This window comes from Bos mutus, chromosome 5 (assembly GCF_027580195.1).
Source record: "Bos mutus isolate GX-2022 chromosome 5, NWIPB_WYAK_1.1, whole genome shotgun sequence".
Taxonomy (NCBI): Eukaryota; Metazoa; Chordata; class Mammalia; order Artiodactyla; family Bovidae; genus Bos; species Bos mutus.
In genome coordinates, this window is record NC_091621.1 from 39,950,240 (window position 1) to 39,971,620 (window position 21,381).

At 58.1% G+C, this 21,381-nt stretch overlaps 2 protein-coding genes across 10 annotated transcripts in view; one reads left to right on the forward strand and one right to left on the reverse strand.

Annotated features, from left to right (window-relative positions):
* Positions 1-83: 83 nt before the first annotated feature.
* Positions 84-7,986, forward strand: SLC48A1 (solute carrier family 48 member 1). Its single transcript, XM_070370681.1, has 3 exons — positions 84-351; positions 5,973-6,140; positions 6,760-7,986. Exons 1-3 carry the CDS (start codon positions 216-218, stop codon positions 6,894-6,896), a joined length of 441 nt encoding a protein of 146 aa, XP_070226782.1. The 5' UTR covers positions 84-215; the 3' UTR covers positions 6,897-7,986.
* Positions 7,987-8,915: 929 nt separating this feature from the next.
* HDAC7 (histone deacetylase 7) overlaps positions 8,916-21,381 on the reverse strand; it is a 36,766-nt gene continuing 24,300 nt past the window's right edge. For 8 of the 9 annotated variants that reach the window (XM_070370674.1, XM_070370673.1, XM_070370676.1 and 5 more), the window contains 14 exons: positions 20,811-21,030; positions 19,141-19,274; positions 18,868-18,988; positions 18,577-18,626; positions 17,295-17,402; positions 16,382-16,437; positions 16,098-16,185; positions 14,622-14,741; positions 14,303-14,400; positions 13,004-13,122; positions 12,249-12,382; positions 11,847-11,931; positions 10,267-10,405; positions 8,916-10,123 (listed from right to left, as the gene is read on the reverse strand). In XM_070370674.1, the coding sequence (XP_070226775.1) occupies positions 10,078-10,123; positions 10,267-10,405; positions 11,847-11,931; positions 12,249-12,382; positions 13,004-13,122; positions 14,303-14,400; positions 14,622-14,741; positions 16,098-16,185; positions 16,382-16,437; positions 17,295-17,402; positions 18,577-18,626; positions 18,868-18,988; positions 19,141-19,274; positions 20,811-21,030 (1,518 nt within the window). In that variant the 3' untranslated portion in view covers positions 8,916-10,077. Of the gene's footprint in view, positions 10,124-10,266; positions 10,406-11,846; positions 11,932-12,248; positions 12,383-13,003; positions 13,123-14,302; positions 14,401-14,621; positions 14,742-16,097; positions 16,186-16,381; positions 16,438-17,294; positions 17,403-17,684; positions 17,942-18,576; positions 18,627-18,867; positions 18,989-19,140; positions 19,275-20,810; positions 21,031-21,381 lie in introns of those variants that run through there. The other variant, XR_011464224.1, reaches the window with a different exon arrangement.

The window sequence follows — 21,381 nt, forward strand, 5'->3', positions numbered from 1 at the left end:
GCCCAGGACGCGCTCGCCGCGGTGGTTCCGGGCGCGGGCGGCCTCCGGCCGGGGAGGGCGCTGTGTCGGCGACGCAGGGGGCGGGCCGGGGGCGGAGCGCGGGCGGCCGGCGGCTCCGGCTCGGCTCGCGGCTCCCCGCTCCGGCTCCGGGCCCTGCACCTGTGACCAGCGGCCGCGCTCGCCCTCCGCGCCCGGCGCCCGCAGCCCGCAGCCCTATGGCCCCGTCCCGCCTGCAGCTCGGCCTTCGCGCCGCCTACTCGGGTCTCAGCTCCGTGGCCGGCTTCTCCATCTTCCTCGTCTGGACGGTGGTCTACAGACAGCCGGGCACCGCGGCCATGGGGGGGCTCGCAGGTACCCCGGGGCGCGCGGGGGGCGCTGGGGTCCGGCTCCCGCGGCTCGGGCGCCCGGCTGCGGGGAGGCGCCGGCGGCTGCTCCGGGAAGCTCCTCCCTGGCGGCGCTTCCCCGGGGAGTGGGTGGCGTGTTTACCCAAGACTGGCCGTGGGCAGAGCAGGCCCCTCGTGGGCCCGGGCTTCTGGGCATCCCTAGGGGACCTCGGGGACCCAATGCCCGCCCCAGGTCCAGGGCCCCGATGTCCCGCCTCTGCCGTTTTCACCAGCCCCGCAGCCCCCAGGTTAGCCCGTCCGCTCTCCACCCTGTGCCTCGGTGACAGCGCCCCTGTGCGCCCGCTGCCCTCGCCACCTCCTATGGGCGGCCAGGTGTGAAGACACCCAAACACACACGCACTTGTTCTGGGGGATCCGCGCCCCTTCCCTGGAGGCTGGGTGAGCGCGGAGAAGGAGTCAGTGGAAAGGAGGGCTGGGTTTCCCGGGGAAGCCCGGCTGCCTCCTTCCAGGGTGGAGCCCAGCCCCGGCAGAGTCCTCAGCGGGGGCTCAGGACTGCGCTAGGGGTTTGAGGGAAATTGACGTTTTCTTTCCACCACGTCGGTGTCTCCGTGCCACCCTCAGGAGCTGTGGCTCCTGAGTCAAGGTCCGTTCAACCCCGCCGGCCTCCCTTTCTGTGCCTCCAGTAGGGCAGAGGAGGCTAGCACTGGTGTTGAGAGCGTCAGCGCGCTGGTGGAGGTCCCGTGCTTACCAATGCTGTGCTCGCTCTGCATCTTTGGGCATGTTGTTCACTTCTCTGTGTTGTAGAGTTGGTGAGAAGACGAAACATATTTTTTCTACTTGCTCACTTTTTTTTTTTTTTTTTTTTTAACGCTTTCTATGTGTCGGGCACCCTGTTAAGCAAACTGCTTCTGTCATCTCATTTAATCCTTAATTAGTCATTATTCCTGTGTCCATTTTACAGGTCAGGCTTAAACTGAGGCTTAGTGTAAATAAATAGCTTACCCAGGGTTACACACCTCCATGAAATAATCTGTGTGGGAAAGCACTCTGGGAAAAAAGTACATGTGAGGATAATGCTTCTACATTAGGATGATCTTATTGGTAACTAAACTCTGCCAAAAGAGCCCTAAATGGACTAACTAAAAATAACTAGATTTGCTCATTGCCCTGAAGCTTACTGACTACGATCTGGATAGAGAAGGAATGGAGGTGGGGTTTCTGCCTTGTAAGAGGGGCATAGGTTACTGCAGCCTAAGCAATGCCAAGCCGAGCACTGGGGGTCTCCAAGGAAGGTGAGTGGGTGCCTGGCTGGGCTGCTCCTCATGCCCGCCTGGACTCCCCACCTGTGGGTTCCTGTCCTCCTGGGGGAAGCCTGCCCACCTCTGCTCAGTTATCTGCAGTCCCCTGGCCCCTTTCTGCTCTGCACCCCGCTCCCCCCGCCTGCCATGCCCCTCCTGGTTCTCTTGTCCCTGTAGAGTATTCCCATTTCCCTCGGCCCTGCTGCTTTCCCCTCTGGATGGCAGGATGACTCCTCAGGTGAGACCCAGGGGTTGCCCTGATGAGACTGGACAGGAGGGGGCTGCTTGGAGCTGAGGAGGAAGGGCCACCCCTGGAATCTGAGCTGGGTGTGTGGAGTCTGACCCATGGAGGTGTGTGACCGTAGGCACATCAATGCCTCCTGGGCTCGGTTTCCTCTTCTGTTAGGAATGGGAGGAGATGCTGCCGACAGGCGTGTTGTGTGAGGCCCCCATTCAGGTCTAGAATGTAACAGCTGTCTGTCCTCTCCCTGAATCACCCATCTTGCAGCTTCCTGTTGGGGGGCCCTGGGGAGTCCCAGGGTTTCCCTCTAACCCAGTCCTGCCTTCTCTCCCTCCCTGAAGACATCCCTTAGCCTCCAAGACAGGCCAGCTATGTATGGAGTTGCGTGCAGGGAGAGGTGTGAGGGCAGCAACAGCTGGGGCAGGATCCTGGCACCTCCCTGACAGCCATTGCAGAACCGAAGATGCCCGGTGACGGTGGGAGCGGCGGCCGTGGTTGTGGCCCTCGTGGTAGCAGCGGGGCAGGTGGGGGAGGGGCAGTGAGGGCCACACGCCCGCTCCACGTGAATGAGTGCTGAGAGTGTCTGCAGCCAGTCAGCCTCTTCCTCTTTTGGGGAGAATCATCAGCAGATTTGTGAGCACCCCACTTCTGACTTGGCATTTTCAGAAACTGCCGAGTCACCAGAGGGCAGCCCCAGCGCACTCCCTCCCCTGTGTGCCGGGCGGGGCTGCTGGGGGGTGCTGGTTTCCTGGAGCCCCTGGGAAAATGTGCCTGGGTGGAGACCCACTCTCCCTGATCCTGGTGGTTGTCCGGGAAGAAGTGGCTTGAGAAGCTGGAGAAATGATTTTGCTTGGGAACCCTTGGGAAGAAGACTGACTCTAGGTCTAGTAGACCAAAATAGAGTAAGATTGGAAAGCTTGGCTGGGTATCTAGCGGGCTCTAGGTTCTTCCCGTGAGCTGAGTGAGAGAAGCTGGGGTGGGGAGAGGGGTGTGGGAACAGAGGGGGCCCCATGTTCAGTGGCTCACTCATCTGCGTTTCCCTGTGGGCCCCCCAGTCTCCTCCTGGCTCCTCACCTCTAACCCAGCCACTGGGGGTTCTTTCACTGACCAGCTGTGTGCCTTTGATGCCCCAAGCCAAGCAGGGCCCTACTCCTTGAGGCAGATGGGCTGGAGCAAGGAGTGAGGTTTGGCATGGACACGCAGCTGGGTGAGGAAACTATCCGCTCTGCCCCGAGTCATGCAGACCAGGCTTCCTGCAGTCTAGAGTGTCCCAGGGAAGGGAGCAGGGCTGAGGCGAGGGAGGGACCCTGGGGACTCTTGCTGCCTCACTGACCACCTGGGTGGAGTTAGGGGCGGTCCCTCTTCTATGGGCAGAGGCAGGAACCAGGATGAGTGGGGATGGGCCTGCTTCCAGATGTGGCTGGTGTTTATCTGGAGGCCAGGCCTGTGAGCAGGGGAAGTGAGAGGTGGGGGCAGGTTGTGCCTGCTTATTAACGGAGAGCTGGGATCTGGAACACCCTGAATGGTCGTCTTCCTCTTCTTCCTGCTCAGCCCTTTTTACTACATGGATGGATGTGGGGGTGGATACATGGGTGTTTGGGAGGCACCGCTGGAGCACAGCTAGTAGACTAAGAGAGGGCATCTCACAGGCCCTTATTTCAGCGTTTCCTAACCCAGAGATTGCTGAGTCACAGGGGAATCGCTCTGACCTCCTTATTTTTCCCCTAAGCTGGCTTCCAGAATCTTTAAGTGTAAAACATCAGAGAGCCATCTATTTCAGCCCCTCCATGGTGACAGAGGGCAAGTGGAGCTGTCACAGAGGTGCCCATCTGACGGCTGCTTGGATGTGCATAGTGACAATACCCTTCCTTCTTAGGGCCCTTTAAGAAACCAAACAGCTCCCCCAGTGAACACTTAGGATGCACGTGAGATGATTGGGAAAGATTTCTGGGAAGGGTGACTAGCACAGCATCCATTCAGATCATGGAAGACGTACGCAGAAGCTGGGGGGTTGGTATTCTGTCCTTCTCTGGCCTGGACCTGCTTCCTGCCTAGGCAGGGATGAGGACATGCTTGTCCTGGCTCAACCTGACTCTAGGGCCACATTCCAGATCCCTAACCCCTGAGGGAAGTAGGGGTTGAGCGTGGGTCAAACACCATGGGAGAGGAAGCCGCAGGTATTGGCGGAGGTGAGTCCTCACTAGCGGGGAGCCTTGTGTCACCCAGTTTCCAGGTTGGTGGGAACTTCGGGCGTCCCTTCTTTCAGATGTGGAGGCTCTGAGAGTCACGAGCAGCCCTGCAGTGCCAAGCCCAGGCTTCCTGGCTGGCAGCCTCGTGGTTCTCTGTCCCTTGCCAGGCTGCCTGAATTGTGACAGCTTCTGAGGTGGTAACCAGAGCAGAGATCTGTGATGACTCCCCCTCCACCTTCTTATTTTCCCCCAACTTAAAAAAATATTATGAAATATTTCAGGCTCATAAAAAGGGATAGACAATTTAGTGAACTCCCTTAAATATCGTAGATTCAGTCAAAGCATTCTCCCCCACCCCGATCTCCCTATCTGCTTCCCCTCCCTCTCTCCCCTGCCAGAGCTGACCACCGCTTCCCCCAGCCTCCCAGTGCCCCTCTGCGTGTAGTGTGTGCGGCTCACTTTCTGGAAGGCCTCCTGACTCTCAGGATACAGCAGTCTCCACACAGCTGACTCTGCCTCATTCCTCATTCCTCCCTTGTCGGGACCCTGCAGCTCTGCCCCAGACCCTTGCCAATGGAATTAATATTTGCTTCTCTCTTTGGGCTGCGGTGGCAGGCAGCGCCTGGCACAGAGGGCACTCATTGTATTGGCTGACTGGCAGCTGGCATTGGAGGGGAAGAGCCCAGCCAGGCCCAGAGGGCAAACCTATGACCAGCTGGGGGCAACTGGCCTGCCCTTTCAGCAAACAACTTAGGAAATGGAGTCTAGCAGGGGACTTCCCTGGCAGTCCAGTGATCAAGACTCCACGCTTCCACTGCCGGGGGCATGGACTGATCCCTGGTCAGGAGACTACAAGCCTGAATGCCACATGGCACAGCCAAATAAGTAAATAAAATGGAGTCTGGCCAAGAGCAAGAAGAAGGCCACATGGGAACTGGGTGGTCCTGGGGGTTTTACCACTGGGCCTCCCCATCCCATAAAACCAATACATGGAGTTTGGGAAGAGCCCCACTGCCCACGCCATTAGCCTTTCAGTGTGGTGGTGGTGGCCTCTGAAGGTGAGGGAGCAGGAGCATCAGAAGAAGTGCTAGTCACTCAGTCATGTCTGACTCTTTGTGACCCTATGGACTTTAGCCCCCAAGCTCCTCTGTCCATGGGATTCTCCAGGCAAGGATACTGAAGTAGGTTGCCATTCCCTTTTCCAACGGATCTTCTCGAACCAGGGATGGAACCTGCGTCTCCTGCATCACAGGCAGATTCTTTACCGCTGAGCCACCTGGGAAGCCCAGGAGGAGCACCAGGGTGGGAGCAGTGCCCCCACATCTGTGGCCCCAGGTTGGGTAGTAGGGAGTCCTTGGAAAGCAGGTTGGACTGCAGTGGTCCCCAAACTTTCTGACTTCAGGACCCCTTTATGCTCTTAAAATGTGGGGAAACCCCAAGGAAATTTTGTTGATGTGGGTTATATCTATCAATATGTACTGTATTAGAAATTAATACTGAGGAATTAAAAATTCTTAACCATTTTAAACTATAATACTAAAAATAACATTGTGATAAGTAACTTTTTTTTTGGTAAGAAATACTCAGGTTTTCCAAAACAAACAAAAAACTAGGGAGAACGATGACATGGTTTCATATTTTTGCAAATCTCTTTAATGTCTGGCTTACTGGGAGGCAGCCAGAATCTCTCAGCTGCTTTTGCATTCATGTCCTCTTTACATCGCAGGCCACTGTGGACTCCAGCAAACTCCGCTCAACAGGGACAGAGAAAAGGCCCATACTACCTTACTGTTTTTTTTGTGAGAACAGTCTGGTCTGGGGGGACCCGCAGGGCCCTGGGGGTCGGCATGTGAGGACGGAAGGGCCCCCGCCTGAGCCTCCTTCGGTCTGTCCCCGGCAGGTGTGCTGGCGCTGTGGGTGCTGGTGACGCACGTGATGTACATGCAGGATTACTGGAGAACGTGGCTCAAGGGGCTGCGCGGCTTCTTCTTCGTGGGCGTGCTGTTCTCGGCCGTCTCCGTCGCCACGTTCTGCACCTTCTTGGTGCTGGCCATCACTGGACACCAGAGTAAGGACTTCCGCCGCGGCAGAGAGTGGGCGGGCCGCTGGGTGGGGCGCTCAGTAGACCCCAGATTACCTTGCTACGTCCAATGTTTATGCCCACAGGACTGGGCAGATCACTTAACTTCCCTGTACCGAGGTTTTCTCATTGTTAAAGTGGGGAGAATGGACCCCCCAACCCCAGCCTCTGGGTTAGAAGGGGTAAGTGTGAGCTGCAGTCAGCATCCAGGAGTGTGTGGTTAGCAGTACCTTTAAGCCTCCTGCCCAGCTCCGGGATGGGAGCGCCCCCTGGTGGCTGCAGTAAGCAAGTAGCCAAAGGCCCTTCCTGCCCGCTCCGATGCTGAAGCAGATTGGAAAGTAGAGGTCTAAGGTCAGTGTCACAATAGCAGGGTGGATGATGATACAGACTTGTGATTAGCCAGCCCTGACCTAGCCTCATCCCCACTGCTTCCTGCTAGCAAACTCTGAATGCTCTGGAACCTCTATTACACCTAATCTCTCCACTGGATCGGTTCAGCCTCTGTTGGAGACTGTGGGGAAGAATGGCCCGGGGCTTGTGGCATGGTGGCTAGGGGTCAAGGGCAAGGTCCTCTTGAAAGTCACAGTTGGATTCTTCTGCCCTGCAGGCCTCACAGACCCCAACAGCTACTACCTCTCTTGTGTTTGGAGCTTCATTTCCTTCAAGTGGGCCTTCCTGCTTAGCCTCTACGCCCACCGCTACCGGGCTGACTTTGCTGACATTAGCATCCTCAGCGATTTCTGACCCCACGGGATGAGGGTTCTGCACCCTGATGGTCCTCAGGACCTGGACTCAGCCTCTGAGACATCAGGCGGACTTGTACACCCCCTGGGAACCCCAGAACTGAGGCGGAAAATCTACAGCAGGAGGACGGATGGTGTTTGTGAAGCTGTCCTGTCCCCTTTGGGGGAGCCCTGGCTGCTGTGGGGAGGGGCCCCGCCGTGTTGCTCATCAGCCTGGCTGGAGGGCAGCTTTAGACCTTTAAAACGTGGCTCTATTTTCTTAGCACTCAGTGGGCAGTCTTTGTAAGCAGGCCAGGGCTACAGTCGCAATGGAGGCCGTGCCTGGGGCCCAGGGGCAGGCAGTATGGTCTCTGCTGCCCTGGGCCCTCTCCCTCAGGCAGGGTGGGACCCTGGGGAGGTCAGGTCAAATAAGGGGTCTCTAGTAAAGGCTTCTCAACCCCCTATCCCAGCACCCCCATCCTTGTGTCCCCCAAGTGTCAGGTAGTTGAACTCATTGGTCCCAGGGGTGGGTGACATTGGCTGTCTTTTCCCAAGGCCTGGGGACCTGGGGGGAGTTCAGTGTCCCTCTCCCCACTCTGTTCCCACAGCACTGGCTCCAAGATTGTGCTAGAGCCGTTGCCCCTTCACCACGTACATCAGAGCAGGATGCCCCAAATGAGGCCAGACTCAAGGTCTTGGGGGAGGTGCTCCTGCCCCCTAAAGGGCTTTGGGGAAGGGGGCAGCAGATTGGGCTAGAAGAAACTCTCAAGTGAGGCTTCTATAGCCCAACATTTCCACTCAGTCTTCTCACACCTGCTCCTCCTGGCACCCGAGTCACTGCAGCCCCCAGACGCGCCCCACCCCCACTGCCCCTGCCAGCTGCCCTTCATGAGAGCTTTTTATCTTTCAAAATCTCCCTTCCAAAGGACAAAATCTGCTTTACCACCTATACACTGGCCCAAGGGCGGGGAGGGAAGGGCCGCATTAATCTTTTCTTCGGCTGCCATTTTGCACGGTCCACCCCTTTCCCACCCGATGCGTCCTGCCCCTCAGCTCTTTGCCTTATCTGTGTCACTGTCACTTTAGCAAAAATACAGCAGCCATTTGTATCATCCAGCCTCCAGTGCTTTCTTGCGGGATGGACTGTGGGAGCAGTGGGTGGGAAGGGTGGGGATGGGAGGGCTCTCCAGTTGTCTCATTAAGTAAGCCATTTCTGTAACAGAGGAGGTTCTCTCCCTCTGGTCCTACTTGAGGGACTCCCCATGGGGGAACCCCTAGGCCAGCAGCACACCCCCAGCCCTCTCAACACACCCCCAGCCAGGGTGAGGATGCCCTTGGGCACAGCTTCAGCAATGCCTGTGGGACTGAGTGCCTGTCGCCCAAGAGGCCAGGACAGAATGGATGAACATGCTTTCCTTGTGTTCTCCAGGCTCCGAAGACTTGGGGCCAGATCCTAGCTAATGAGGCTGCTGCTTCTGCTGCCTGAAGAATCCTGGCCATCTCGGAACTGTCAAGACAGGCGCCGGCAGCCCCAGCACCTCACAGTGGGTGAGCGTGCCCAGTCCTGTAGCCTCACCATTCTCTCTTCTAGGCTCAGTAGATGCTTAAGGAGTCAAGGTACATTAGAGCAGGCAGGAACACAACAGTGTCTATTTCAGGAGACTTCAGCTGATAAACAGAGGCCCCAGGAGGTGACTTACCTGACGTGACTTACCAGTCCCACTTGGGACTGAGACTCTTTAGGGAAGCCCGAGTGAGTGGGTCTGCAGGCCTCCATGTCCCCCAGCCCTTAACCAGTCCTCTGTCTGTGGACCCAGAGCTGCCGCCTCCCTGTTACCCAGAGGTGGGGCAGGCGGGGGCAGCCAGGGTGGGTTCAGGATAGATTCTTCCTGCAAGGCAGCTGCCACATATCAAGGAGCTGGAGGGAGCTGCCTGCCAGCCCAACCCGTCCCTTCTCTTCCACAAAATAAGGTATAAACTGCTGTGTAGCTGCGGGCCCACTGCCCAGCCCTCATCCCCCGGAGGCCCTTTCACATGCACCTTTAAAGCAAATAAAACATTTATTGTTCAGATTTTTTTCCATTTTTTTCCTTTTTTACAAAAACATGCATACATACACAGGGTATAGTCTTGGGGAAGACACACGCACTTGCACGCACACACACTCCCTCTCTTTCACTCGCACACGCGTGCATGCACGCGCGCACACACACATACACACAAATACTTTCCTTCTTGGCCCCAGGCCTCAACCCCAGAAGCCTCGAAGACTGTGCCAGGGTAGCCTCCCCCTCCCCCATGTCTTCCATCCACTCTCCCACCCACTCTCCCCTCAGCCAAGCTAGTCCTATGTAGGGCAAGAGTCAGCTGGGGTCCAGGAGACCCCAGAAAGAGAGAAGGCTCATGGAGGGGGGCATGGTGACTGAGGGAGCCCTGGGGGGGTCATGCTGTGCTTCTGAGGAGAGATGAAGGGTTTGGCACCATTGGATCAGGAAGCACGGAACTCCAAGAGCACCTGTCTGCTCCACCAGGGCACTGAGATGGTCGACGCAGGGAGTCCTCTGGCAGGGGCAGGGCCCAGATGGGAGGCCTGCCGTGCCTGCTTTCAGAGGGGGCTTTGCCTCACTGCCCCGTGGTGGGGAGGAAGCTTCCAGAGTCATCCAAGGGAGCAGGAGAGGAGGAACTCCCCTGCACCCAGGGACATGGGACCCCTCAGCTCCTCCTAACCATCCTCCCCCGACTCCAGCCCCCAGAGCCTAGGAAGGGCCACTCTGGCAGAGGCCACGTTCACATTTCTGTGTGAAGCCTGGGGCTGTGTGCAAAGTCCGGGGTCTACAGAGCCTAGAATAGTGGTTACGGGCTGGGCCCAGCTGAGCCAGTCCTCCTCTGTGCGGTCCTGAGGAGCCAGGCCCAGCCGGGGGCCGGGACCCAGAGGGGTAGACTCTGCTTTGGGGAGAGGCCTACCGGGGCCCGGCTGGCTGCGCAGCCTGCCTCCTCCAAGGTCCTCTGGTCCCTGTCCTAGACCCCGGGCCTTCTCAGGGTCCTTGGGGTGACTGTCAAGGCTGTTCTCTGGCCCCGACTACCTGCCCGAAGGATCTCTGAAGACCCCGGGAACCGGTACTGCTGCCAGAAGTTGGAGGAGAACCAGGTCCGCGGGGTGGGGCAGGGCGGGGTGCAGCGGGTGGCAGATCCATTCTGGAGCCTCAGAGATTCATGGGTTCCTCCTCCTCCACCAGCTGCCCTGAGGTCCTGGGAGAGGAACAGGGTGGTGCTGCCAGAGTGCTTGGGGCTGCAGGGAGGGCCGGGGCCCAGCTTCCTGAGAAGCCTGGAGTGGCTGTGCCAGGACCTGGGGGGATCCCCGCAGGGGAGGGGCTGTCAGCCCAGGCTCTTACCGCTCTTCAGCCAGGATGCCCACGGAAAGGGATGCCAGCGCCGTCACTGCCTCCACTTCTTCTGCATCGGCCCCTGGCACCCTGTGCACCCAGGAGTCTGGACGGGAGGCCAGGCGCTGCATGCAGCCCCAGTATTCACCTGGACAAGAAGCTGATTCAGAAGGGTCAGGGATACGAGGCCCCCCACCTGCCAGCCACATTTACTAGACTGGTACTGAGGCTGCATATCTCAGGCCAAAGGCCCAGAGTAGCAGACGTGTCCTCAGCATGGGCTCAGTTCTCAGCTGCCTCCACCTCCACACAACACCCTCCCCAACTTGATCCCCACAACCGTGAGAAAGTGAGGGTTCAGTGTGCTGTGAGGAGCTCTCACAAAGCCCAGGCCACTCCCCCACCCCTACGGCTGACCCATTCCCATGGGTATAGGGCTCCCATGAGCACCATCTGGGCCTCCTTCCCCTGGATGGGGTCTGCATCACAGTGACCTCATAGAGCCCTGAGTCCCAGCCTCCTGGAGCGCAGGGTCCCCCTCACATGAAGACCCCAGCAATGCTCAGCCCAGCACAGGACAGGGGAGGTGGGAAGGACACAGAAGGGAGAGCCGGTCAACACTGCGGCCGCTCTGTGTGGCCGTCGGAAGTCACTTATCTGCCCGGGGCTCCCACTGCCCCATCTAGACCGTGGACATGACCATCTTGCCTACTGTTGTGAGAAATAATGTCCATGGAACATGCCCAGCACAGAGCCTGGCCAGCTCTGTGAGGGCTCCATGCCAAGTATAGCAGCACCTTCAGTGTCATGTATGACCCCATGCCGAGCCCAGGTGTGGGAAATCTGTTTTATTCATTTTGTATCCCTAGCACAGATCATGGGGCTTCCCCAGTGGCTCAGATGGTAAAGAATATGCCTGCAATGCAGAAGACCCAGGTTTGATCCCTAGGTCAGGGAGATCCCCTGGAGGAGGAAATGGCAACCCACTCCAGTATTCTTGCCTGGAGAATTCCATGGACAAAGAAGCCTGGTGGGCTACAGTCCATGGAGTCTCAAAGCGGTGGACATGACTGAGCAACTAACACACACACACACACACACACTACACAGATCATGGGTAGCATATAAAGTGCTCCATAGATGCTGAGCTGAAGTTGAAAATTTAAAGTGCTTTCCAAATGCGGGGTTAACCTAGGACTCAGCTCCCAAAGCAGGTGGAGTTCCTAAGACCCTGTGGCCAGAACTGAGGGTCAGGATGGGAACAAGCTCTTCCACAAACGAGGCCTGAGTGCTGCTGGGGGCAGGGCCCTGGCCTAGGGCAGCAGCTGGGGAAGGGAAGCCAGTCCTGCCTGGTCCCCACCGTCTGCCCATCCCTGCTGAGTCCATCTGGAAGGCTCTGAGGGTATTCACCTGTGGGGGCGCCTGCCCCCCATTACTATGGGGTACTTTACAGAATGCCTATTCCAAAGCAGCAGCAGCTCCCCTGGGCTGGCTGGGGTTGGAAGACCTGGGGCTCTGGTCCCTGGGGGCAACAGACCCCCGAGTTTTCCCCAAGTCTGGGGTCAGCCGTGTCCTCTCTCCACACTCACTGTGCACTCGGATCACAGCTTCCAGGGAGCGGATGGCATTGAGGTTGGGTTTCTGCTTCCAGCCTTCTTCTGAGAGGGGATCCACCTACAGAAGAAGGCATGCATCAGTTGCCTGCCTCACAGCGACCCACAGGCCCAGCTCTCCCCCATCCCAGGGCCCTCACTTTCCAGGCTCAGATAGGCATGTGCTCCTGGCTCTGCCTGGGGCAGGGGACACTGACCTGAGGTCTGACCCAGAGAAGAGGCATCCACTCTGTTCCCCTCAGTCCGGGCCTGGCCACCCTTACCCTGCCCATCGGCAAGCCCCCAGGGAGGCGCCCCAACTGCCTGCTGCCTGGGCTGCTCCTGGGAAAACTGGACTGCCTGCCCCACAGATGCACGGATCAAGGGCGGGCACCTCACCTTGTTGCCCAGAAGAGCAGCCACACAGGCCTCGGAGGCATCACAGATGGCTGTGAGGTCATGGCCACCCTCCAGGGCCAGCACCACCGCACCTCCGGCCAAGCTCATGAGCTGCTGCGTCATGTACCCAAAACCTACAAGGTGGATGAGGAGGGTTAGGAGGGGCCGGGGTAGAGGAGGGGAGCCCCTTCTACCTCTGTTATTTCTCTGCTTGGCTCCTCCCTTAGAAAGAGTGACTCGGGTGACAAATCTCTACTTTACCGATGGCTTTCACACGGAACCCCCTGTGAATCCTATTAGTGTGCCTCACTGAATGCTCAGTGAGGTTAAGGGCGGCTAGTAAGTGACAGGGCGAGGACTCGAACCCGGGGTAGGGACTCCAGCCCATGTCTTTTCCACTGAGACACACCATATTCCTCCCTGTCCTCCAGGCTCTGCACTGCTGAGTGGGCTCCCTCTGTTCTGAGAACTCTGCTCCTCCCATCCACCCCCGCCCAGGAGAAGCTGCCCGCCCAGCCTGGGAAGGACACAGGGTGGGAGAAGTCCTGTGACCGAGCCTCCAGTCTGCGGGACTTGAGTCCCCAGGTGTGACTTAGGCCTTCCTCAATGAACCGACCTGACCTGTGCATGATCCCCGTCCCATGCTCATGGCCCTGGGCCAGCCACTGTCACCTCCCTCTTGACTTGGGCAGCGCTGCCCACCCCCCCGGCCCACCTTCATGCCCTTGCCGCCCCCCTAGCAGGGGTCTCCTTACACTTGGCAGAAACATGGTAGCCACCCAGTGGGGGCGGGTGACCCTCGGCAGCATCAAACCCAGCCGACACCAGGACCAGGTCCGGAGAGAACTCCCGGGCGATGGGCATCACGACTATCCTGTGTGCGGGGAAGGGGGGCTCACAGGCTGTGCAGGGCTGCCCAGCAGCGGAGGTGGAGGGCCCTGCCTGGGCCCAGTCCTCTCCCACCAACTCTACGGGGAAGCACCCTACTTTCAGGACTCCCAGCAGGATGAGCGGATGCCTCTGGCTTCCTCGACCTTGGCCCACCATCCATGTCCCTGGTACAGCCTAAGGACTCAGCCACCCAGGGCTCTTAACTGGCAAGAGGCAGGAAGGAGCCAAGGATGAGGGGATGAAAGAGGAGCTGGTGCGCTGTGTTCAGTGGGGAGTGGTGGGCAGGGCCACAGGGAAGGGGCAGGTTACTAAAGCCTCAGGGCAACACCAGAAACACTCAGCACTCAGCCGCCACCTGCTTAGGACTGAGTCGGCCACACGTCACCACTCACCACCTGAGAGCTGACCCGGGCAATAGATCCTCTGAGGTCCTGGGCCACCAGATCCATGCTCATCCTTTGCACCTGCCAGCCCCTCCTCATCCCTCACCCATCCCTGGGTCCACTTTGCTGTCCTTCAAGACCCTGGGTGCACAGATGCCAGGAACCCCAGCCCAAGGCTCCTACAAAATTAACTCCCATTAAGAATACTCCCAAAAAGTCTACGGAGACCTATTTCCAGGCTTCTCTTTCTCCAAATGGAATCTAGGAACCCCCAGAGAGAAATCCACAACAGCTCCTGAGCCAAGTCCCCCTTCTAGAATGGCTTTTCTTAAGCAACGACCCCAATATGGACATCACCTGCTTGTTTTCCCTTTTCCTCCACAGTTTAGGCTTCTCAGCTCCTATGCAAAGTCCACCTCCTCCAGGCAGCTTTCTTTGCCTTAACATAGCAGCTCTGCTCACTTCCCCCTGCCTGTCTCCCTGCACTCAGCTCAACACTGGCTCTTGGTAGCGTGTGACATTATAAAGTACGCCTTGACCTTTTCAGTCTGTTTTCCTGTCTTCCCACAGGGACTGGATGCCCCTAGAGTCTAGTGTAACCATGCCTTTCCCTGTGTCTCAGTCCACAGCCCCACTCCAGGGCTGGCTTATAATGTCTAGTGATTAGATGAGGACAAGCTGACAAGCCACCTCATCACCTCCAACCTGGTGCTGCTGGAAAAGGGGAGGAGAGGGTGGCCCTGCTGGGCCAGGCCTCCTCTGGGCCCCTAGTGAGCTTACCTGAAGGCAGCCAGGTACTCAGGATCCCCCATGGGGGGGTCGAGACCTCCAGCCCAGGCCACGTTGACATTGAAGCCCTCACCGCTGCCAGCTCCCACCTGGAACACAGGAGGCAGGAGAGATGTGAAGAGAGCAGTGTCCCGGGATCCAAACCCCTGGATGTCAGTGCTACAAGAGCAGCTCATGCAGCCCCTTCCCTTCCAAATGTAGAAACGGAGGATCAGAGAGGCTCAGCAGCCTACCCAGGATCACACAGCTAGCTGTGACAGAGAGAGTTAGGGCCACTCATGAGAGTCAGTGGGCCAGAAGATGTGGTTACCTCATCCACAGCCCCACTGCCAGGGAAGAAGTTGCCGTCGTCATGGCGATGAAGGGAGATGTACAGCACATTGGGGTCCTGGTAGAAGGTCTGCTGGGTGCCGTTGCCATGGTGAACGTCCTGTGCAGGGAGATGGGCAGTGGATTAGGGCAGGTCTGAAAGCAGAGAGATGGGGGCTAGGACAGGCTGGAAAGGTCTCCAGGTCAGTGACCATTATGCAGGTCAGGAGTCTAGACCTGGGGGTGAGAACACGGGGACTCCTAGAGTTAAACTGTCCAGGGACCCATGGGTGCTTTGTAAGCCTCAGTCTCCCCACCTTATGTACAGAAATGTACATAACACGCTAGGTGGGGGTGATGATAACATGAGACCTGGAAGGGGAGGAGCCGCACCGAGGGCAGGCCAGCCAGAGCCAGAGGGAGAGCACGTGTTGGGGGAAGGTGAGTGCCAGGAGAGGGAAGCTTCCAGGGTCACACATCAGGAACCCTTACTACTGCGTCTTGCTCAAGGTCAGGGCGTGATGCAAGTGATGGAAACCACACTCCATTAAAGAGGGGCTAGGACAACGAGGCCCAGTGCCATCCTCAGAGGAGCGCCGAGCACCACCCCCAGGCTCCTGCCTGGCCTGGGAACGCGAAGGTGGACTGTGCACGCGCACTAGTGTGGCCCGTCCCTCCGTTCTGCGTTGGAACATCCCGTAAGTAGATGTGAATACGAAGTGGTTAGACACAGGTGCTCCAGGGCTAAAGGGCCTCGGCTCTCAGGGCTTACAAGGTATACGGCTGTGTACAGGTTAACCTAACCGCTCTGTGCTGACTTCCCTTATCTGTAAACCAGGGCAGAGTCAGGATTAAATATGTGATGCGTGAAACCATCAGTGTCTGGATTTGATTAGTGGTAACTGGATGCAAAGGCTGACTCGTTGGAAAAGACCCTGATGCTGGGAAAGATTGAGGACAGGAGGAGAAGGGGACTACAGAAGATGAGATGGTTGGATGGCATCACCGACTCAATGGACATGGGTTTGGGTGGACTCCGGGAGTTGGTGATGGACAGGGAGGCCTGGCGTGCTGCGGTTCATGGGGTTGCAAAGAGTCGGACAAGACTGAGCGACTGAACTGAATTGAGGTTGATGTTATGTGCTATTATTGGCACTCTCAGTACCTGCAGAGGAAAAGCAGAAGTGACCAGATCTACAAAGGGAAGCCAACAGAGGCCCAAAGGCAGCATTCAGATGGCTCCTCCCCTGTGGGAGCCGGTTACGGCTGAGCCCTTCCCACAGGCCAACTCCTCTGGGCCTCCGAAAGGCCCCGTGATGGGGGCACTATCCTCACCCACATTTACACACGGGGAAACCGAGGCTTGGGGAGGCAAATGCAGAACTAGGTAGGACACAAAGCCACGTCTCGGGTCGCCAGGCTCAGGGCTCTTTCCACAGGGCTCTCGGACCTGCAGGGGCCAGGAGCTGGGACCTACCCAGTCCACAATGAGGATCTTGCTGGCCTTGCCCTGCTGTTGCAGCTGCCGGCAGGCGATGGCCACTGAGTTGAAGAAGCAGAAGCCCCTGGGAGGAAAAGACAGAGGTCGTGCCAGCCTGTTCGCTCCCCGTGCCACCCCCACCCCACTTGTCTCCAGCCCGGCCCCAGAAGGCTGACAGGAAGGAGGGGGAACCTGGCCAACCAAGCCCCCCCCACCCCCAACAGGAGGGCCGTGAGGGCCTGCCCTCCACTCCAGCCCATCTAGGCCTCCCCGGGCCTTACATGGCTGTGGAATGGTCTGCATGGTGTCCTGGGGGCCGAACCACAGCAAAACCATTCTGGAAACAGAAATGCTTGTCAACCAAACAGCCAACCGTCTGACCCACACCTCTATGAAGCCGTCCCCCAGCCGCAGGCTCTTCCCCTGAGAAGGGACTATAAGACAGTGTGACTGACCAAGGGGCCCTCTGCTGACCCCCAGGCCGTGAACACAGAACCTCCCATCCTGGGGGCTCCTGGCTGTTATCACTTTGTAATAACAACAGCTATTATTTATTGGGCAAAATCTATGTGCCTGGCATTGTGCTAAGCACAGGGTTAACACTGGATTTCACCCTCACAACGCTCTGAGGTAAATGTTACCTAATCTTCATAACATCTTCATAAGGTAAACATTGTGATTATCTGGTTTACAGACAGGAGAAGCCTGGAGCCTTAGGTGGATTTAATATTAATAACTCGTGCGAAGTTGCCTGATAGCAGAGCTAAGACTTGGGCCACGAGCTCCTAAACAGTGGGGGCTCAACACAAGCTCCCATAAGGTGCCAAGCCCAGAGCAAACAAGCTCGGGTGTCAGCCCGGTGGGTAAAACTTCAGCATCACGAAGGGCCACTCTGCCAGTGCATGGGGCCCTGGAGAGGCTCCGCGACTTGCCCGCGGTCACACAGCAAATATGTTAACTGACCCCGCATGAGCATGGGCCTGCCTCTCTCAGAGACCACAGGACCAGGGGCCCAGTGACTTGATTCCTCAGCAGGTAACGTGAGCCTAGGATTCAGATCTCATCTGTCCCTCCCGAAACCCTGTGGTGATCTCCAGGAGGAATGTGATGCTAGGCCCTGGGTCTGCCTCCCCCGCTGCCCGTTCCCTGCCTCCTTCCTCCGTGACTCACCCACCCTCCACTCAAGCCTCCTACCTTTAGCTCACGGGAGGCCACTTTGAAGGCGAGGTCGGTGACGCTGCCAGCAGCCCAGCGGGCCGCGTTGGAGGAGTGCAGCTCATTCCAGATGGTGTCGGTGTCCACCTGTGGGGGCCAGAGTCAAGACCCGCCTCACCCACGGCCTCCCACAGGAGCCAGGGCCTCGGGGGCAGTGCCCACCCCATGGCTAGGACCCCAGGGGCAGGGAGCTGGGCAGATGACTGCCTCCCCCATGCCCCACCGCCCAAAGGCAAGGCCTCCCGTGTCCCCCAGTCCCAGCACAACTTCTTCCCAGCTTCAGTCCACATCACCAGCCCGCATCTGGCCAGCACTCTGCCGGCAGCATCGCGCCTGCCCCCCCAGTCAGAGGAGGGGGCATGGCGTTACCTGGGCGGGACTTGGGGTTTGGGCCTGGAGGGGGTTTTAAGCCCCCGCTGACTCTGCTCAGGCCCTCGGGATGGTCGGAGCTCGAGGGGCCGTCTGCACCACTGTCTTCCACTCAGGGCCCCTAGCCCAGGCTGGGAGGCCCCCCAAACCCAGTCCCTGGGCCTCAAGGCTAGGGAGGGGCCGGGGGGCGTGATGGGGAGATGGGGAGGGCGAGGCGGACCGAGAGAGGCGAGGAAGGCAGAGAGAGTCGCAAGAGGCTGGAGAAAGAGAGAAAGACAGAGACAGAGAGGGAGAGGAGGGAGGAGAAAACAGAAGCAACAACAGTTGGAAAAATCAGAAAGTGGCAAGAAATGGGAAGTTGTGAACAGGGCGCTGACCGGCTCCCACACAGCCTCCCAGCGACAGTTCCCATCCCTCCAGGACTAGGCCTCCATCCCCTGCTCTACATTCCCGGCCGGGACACCACCACGGGGACATTCTGAAGGGAGGAAGGGCACTGCCAGGAGGCAGAAGTCCCCAGGCAGAATGAGAAGGAGCAGGGAAAGCTAGGGCATCAGGACATGCCTGGGTCTCCAAGGATGCCAGAGGCACCCCACAGCCCCGGGCCAGGTGGCCTGGAGGCCAGCGTGCTCTCAGAGGGAGATGAGCCCAAGCCCCAGGCTCAGCCCTGCTCTCTCAGCCTCCTCAACCTCCACCAGAGGCCTTCAAATTGCAAGGCAAGGGGCTCTACACTCAGGAGGACAACCCACCAACGAGGAGCTTCTAGCCGGCAGAGGAGGCACTAGGGGAGAGCCCCAGCCCACTGGGCCCGGCAGGACCACCGAAACAAGCAGGCGGGGGCTGGGCCTGGGGGAATAGGGAGGGAGGAGGTCTAGAGAGCCTGCATACTTACCCCAACGCCGCCGCAAGGCAGCATCACGAACATCCGCTGTGCCAGGAGGCCTGCAGGGAGAGGCCCAGGCGCATGAACTGAACCCGCTCAGCCTCCGGCCCGGCCCGAAGCAGGGGAGCCCCGAGAAGAGGGCCGGCAGGGGCTGGCATGGGTGGAGGTGGGCAGCACGGGGATGCCTGGACGCCGAAGGGACAAGCTCGACGGAGTGAGGACGAGCGCATAGGAGGATGCTCGGGCTGGGTGAGCCGGTGGCACGGGGTGGTGGGGCAGGGAGGGTCTGGGGGCCCCTACCTGCCAGCTTCCCATTGTCCAGTTTGAGGCGGCTGAGCGGGTTGGTGCCGTAGAGGAGTACATGCCGCTCAGAGTGCACTGACTGCAGCTCCTCCAGGGAGGCCTTCCGGCCCCGGAGAGACTGAGGAAGGACCCACAGAGCCCCTGAGCCTCTGCTTTGGGCAGCCCTCCCCTGCCATTCCCACCGCCCAGACTGGCTCCAGGCCCTCCCAGCTCCTTCCCTCCCACAGCCCTCACCCACTCTAATCCCAAAGCTCCCACCTGCCTCCTCACCTCACACTGGCTCCGGAGCCCCCGTTCCAGCAGCCGGGACCAGATGCTCTGGATACGGCCTGCATGCTCCGGGTGCCTGCTGTTGTCCCCGCAGGAGCACTGGTGCTTCAGCATCACCGAGTCATAGACCAGCCCTGTGGGGAGTGGGCTCAGGGGTCAGGGCCCTGGGGAGCCCCAGACACACCCCACAGTCCCCCATGCCCCATCCTACCCCTCGGCGCCTGCACACACACCCCTAGCTCCTTACCCAGGCAGCCTCGGGCACCTCACCCACACACCACGCAGCCCCAACCTACACAACTGCCACATACTACTGCCTTCCCGACTCACTGACCCTCCTCATGTGGCCCAAGGACCATGACCAGGACCTCAAGAGCTTGGAGCCTAACAAAGGGAGGCCTGAGGCTGGGGGCTCGCCTGGATATGATGACCCAAATAGGAGCCCCAAATCTGGGAGCTGGGAAGCCCACAGAGACACCGGGCCATGTGACAAGACAGATGTGGCTTTGGGGAAATTCAAATAGGGGAAAATGAATAACCACCTAACTGCTCGACCAATAAGAAATGTTTAAACTAAAATACTATGATGACACACTATAAAATCTCATTTTTAGGGCTTCCCTCGTGGCTCAGTGGTCAAGAATCTGCCTGCCAACGCAGGAGACATGGGTTTGGTCCCTGGTCCGGGAAGATCCCACATGCCAAGGAGCAACTGAGCCCTTGTGCCAGAACTACTGAGCCTGCGCTCCACAACAATAGAAGCCGGTGCAATGAAAAACCCACACACCACAACTGGAAAGTAACCTCCACTCACCGCAACTAGAGAAAAGCCTGCATAGCAATGAAGACCCAGCACAGCCAAAAATAAATAAAATTACTATTTTTTAAAATCTTTAAAAAATTTTTAAAGATTAATTATATCACAAAGTATTCATAATGTGTAAAATGAATAGGGCATAAAATGTAGCCACAAAACGTAGTGTATATGGGATTTATACATGTGGCTAGAACGAAGACTGGCCTGAAATACGGCATCGTTTATGAGGGGCTGCCTCTGGGTGATGGGATATTGGCTCATGATTTTTTTTTTAGTAAATTTAAAGGTCACACCTATATTTTTTCCTTTCCTTTTTAAATATTTATTTATTTGGCTGCACCAGGTCTTCGTTGTGGCATGCAGCATGTGAATTCTTAGTTGCAGCATGTGGGTCTAGTTCCCTAAGGATTGGACCTGGGGCCCCTGCATTGAGAGCATGGAGTCCTAGCCACCGGATCACCAAGGAAGTCCCCTGGCTGGTGGTTTTTTTTCCATTCTTATGCTTTTCTATTATTTTTCAAAATTTCTAAAATGCTCTTGAGTTCTTCTCATAAGCAGAGCAACAATGTAATTTTTGAAAGGCCTGAATTAATTGTCAGGAGACCTGAATTCTTAGCCTGGCCTGACTGCCAGCCAGCTGTCCCCTTGATTTCCCGAGCCTGGGTCTCCTTAACTGTAACATGGATACAATCACCTGCTCCATGGGACACTGAGTAGATCTCCTCAGACTAAGAAAGGGCTCTGTGGTCTCGAAACATGTCCAGAGTGAATTATGACACAGGGAATTATGGACTCCCCTCTGAGCCCCCGTGTGCCCCGGCCTCTTCCTCCTGCCCTCTAATCCAAGCCTTACCCGTGGTGAAGGGCAGGGTCCGGGCAGGGGTCTCTGAGCTGGGCAGGATACGGGCCTGGCTGGCGGGCTCTGGGGTTGACAGCGAGGCAGGCGCAGCCGGGGATGACTGAGCCCTGGACAGGGGCCGGTGACTGCCCGGGGCCAGGGGAAGCAGCACGGAGTCTCCAGTGGCTCCTCGGGGGAGCCGCCCGGCCAGTCGCTGCTGCTCCCAGAGGAACACCTGAGGGACACAGGGGGCCTCAGGCTTCAGGTTCTCAGACCCTGCTCCATCCGCCTCTGCCCACAGCCAAGAAATCTCCCGTCAGGCCCCTCTTCTGCAGCAGCCTCTGGCCCTGCTGCCCAGCTGGGCTTTGAGTCTCTGAGCTCCCTACCCATATACTCCCCCAAAGATCTGCAGCCTAGACTGACCACCCCACTGCCCCAGTACTCCCTGAGCCCTCGAGACTCCAACACCAGAACTGGAGTGAGGGGCCTCAGGTCGGCTCTGACCAGGATCTCCTCCTGGTCTCGAGGACTAATCACCGCTAAAGGACACAGGGACCTGCGTGAGCCGCTGCACTCTGTGGACTGT

Excerpts from the sequence above, each read along its gene's own strand:
- SLC48A1 (XM_070370681.1), top strand. The coding sequence starts at position 216 with ATGGCCCCGTCCCGCCTGCAGCTCGGCCTTCGCGCCGCCTACTCGGGT. Across the intron at positions 352-5,972 it reads GGCCATGGGGGGGCTCGCAG|GTGTGCTGGCGCTGTGGGTG; the intron begins GTACCCCGGGGC and ends TGTCCCCGGCAG. Across the intron at positions 6,141-6,759 it reads GGCCATCACTGGACACCAGA|GCCTCACAGACCCCAACAGC; the intron begins GTAAGGACTTCC and ends TCTGCCCTGCAG.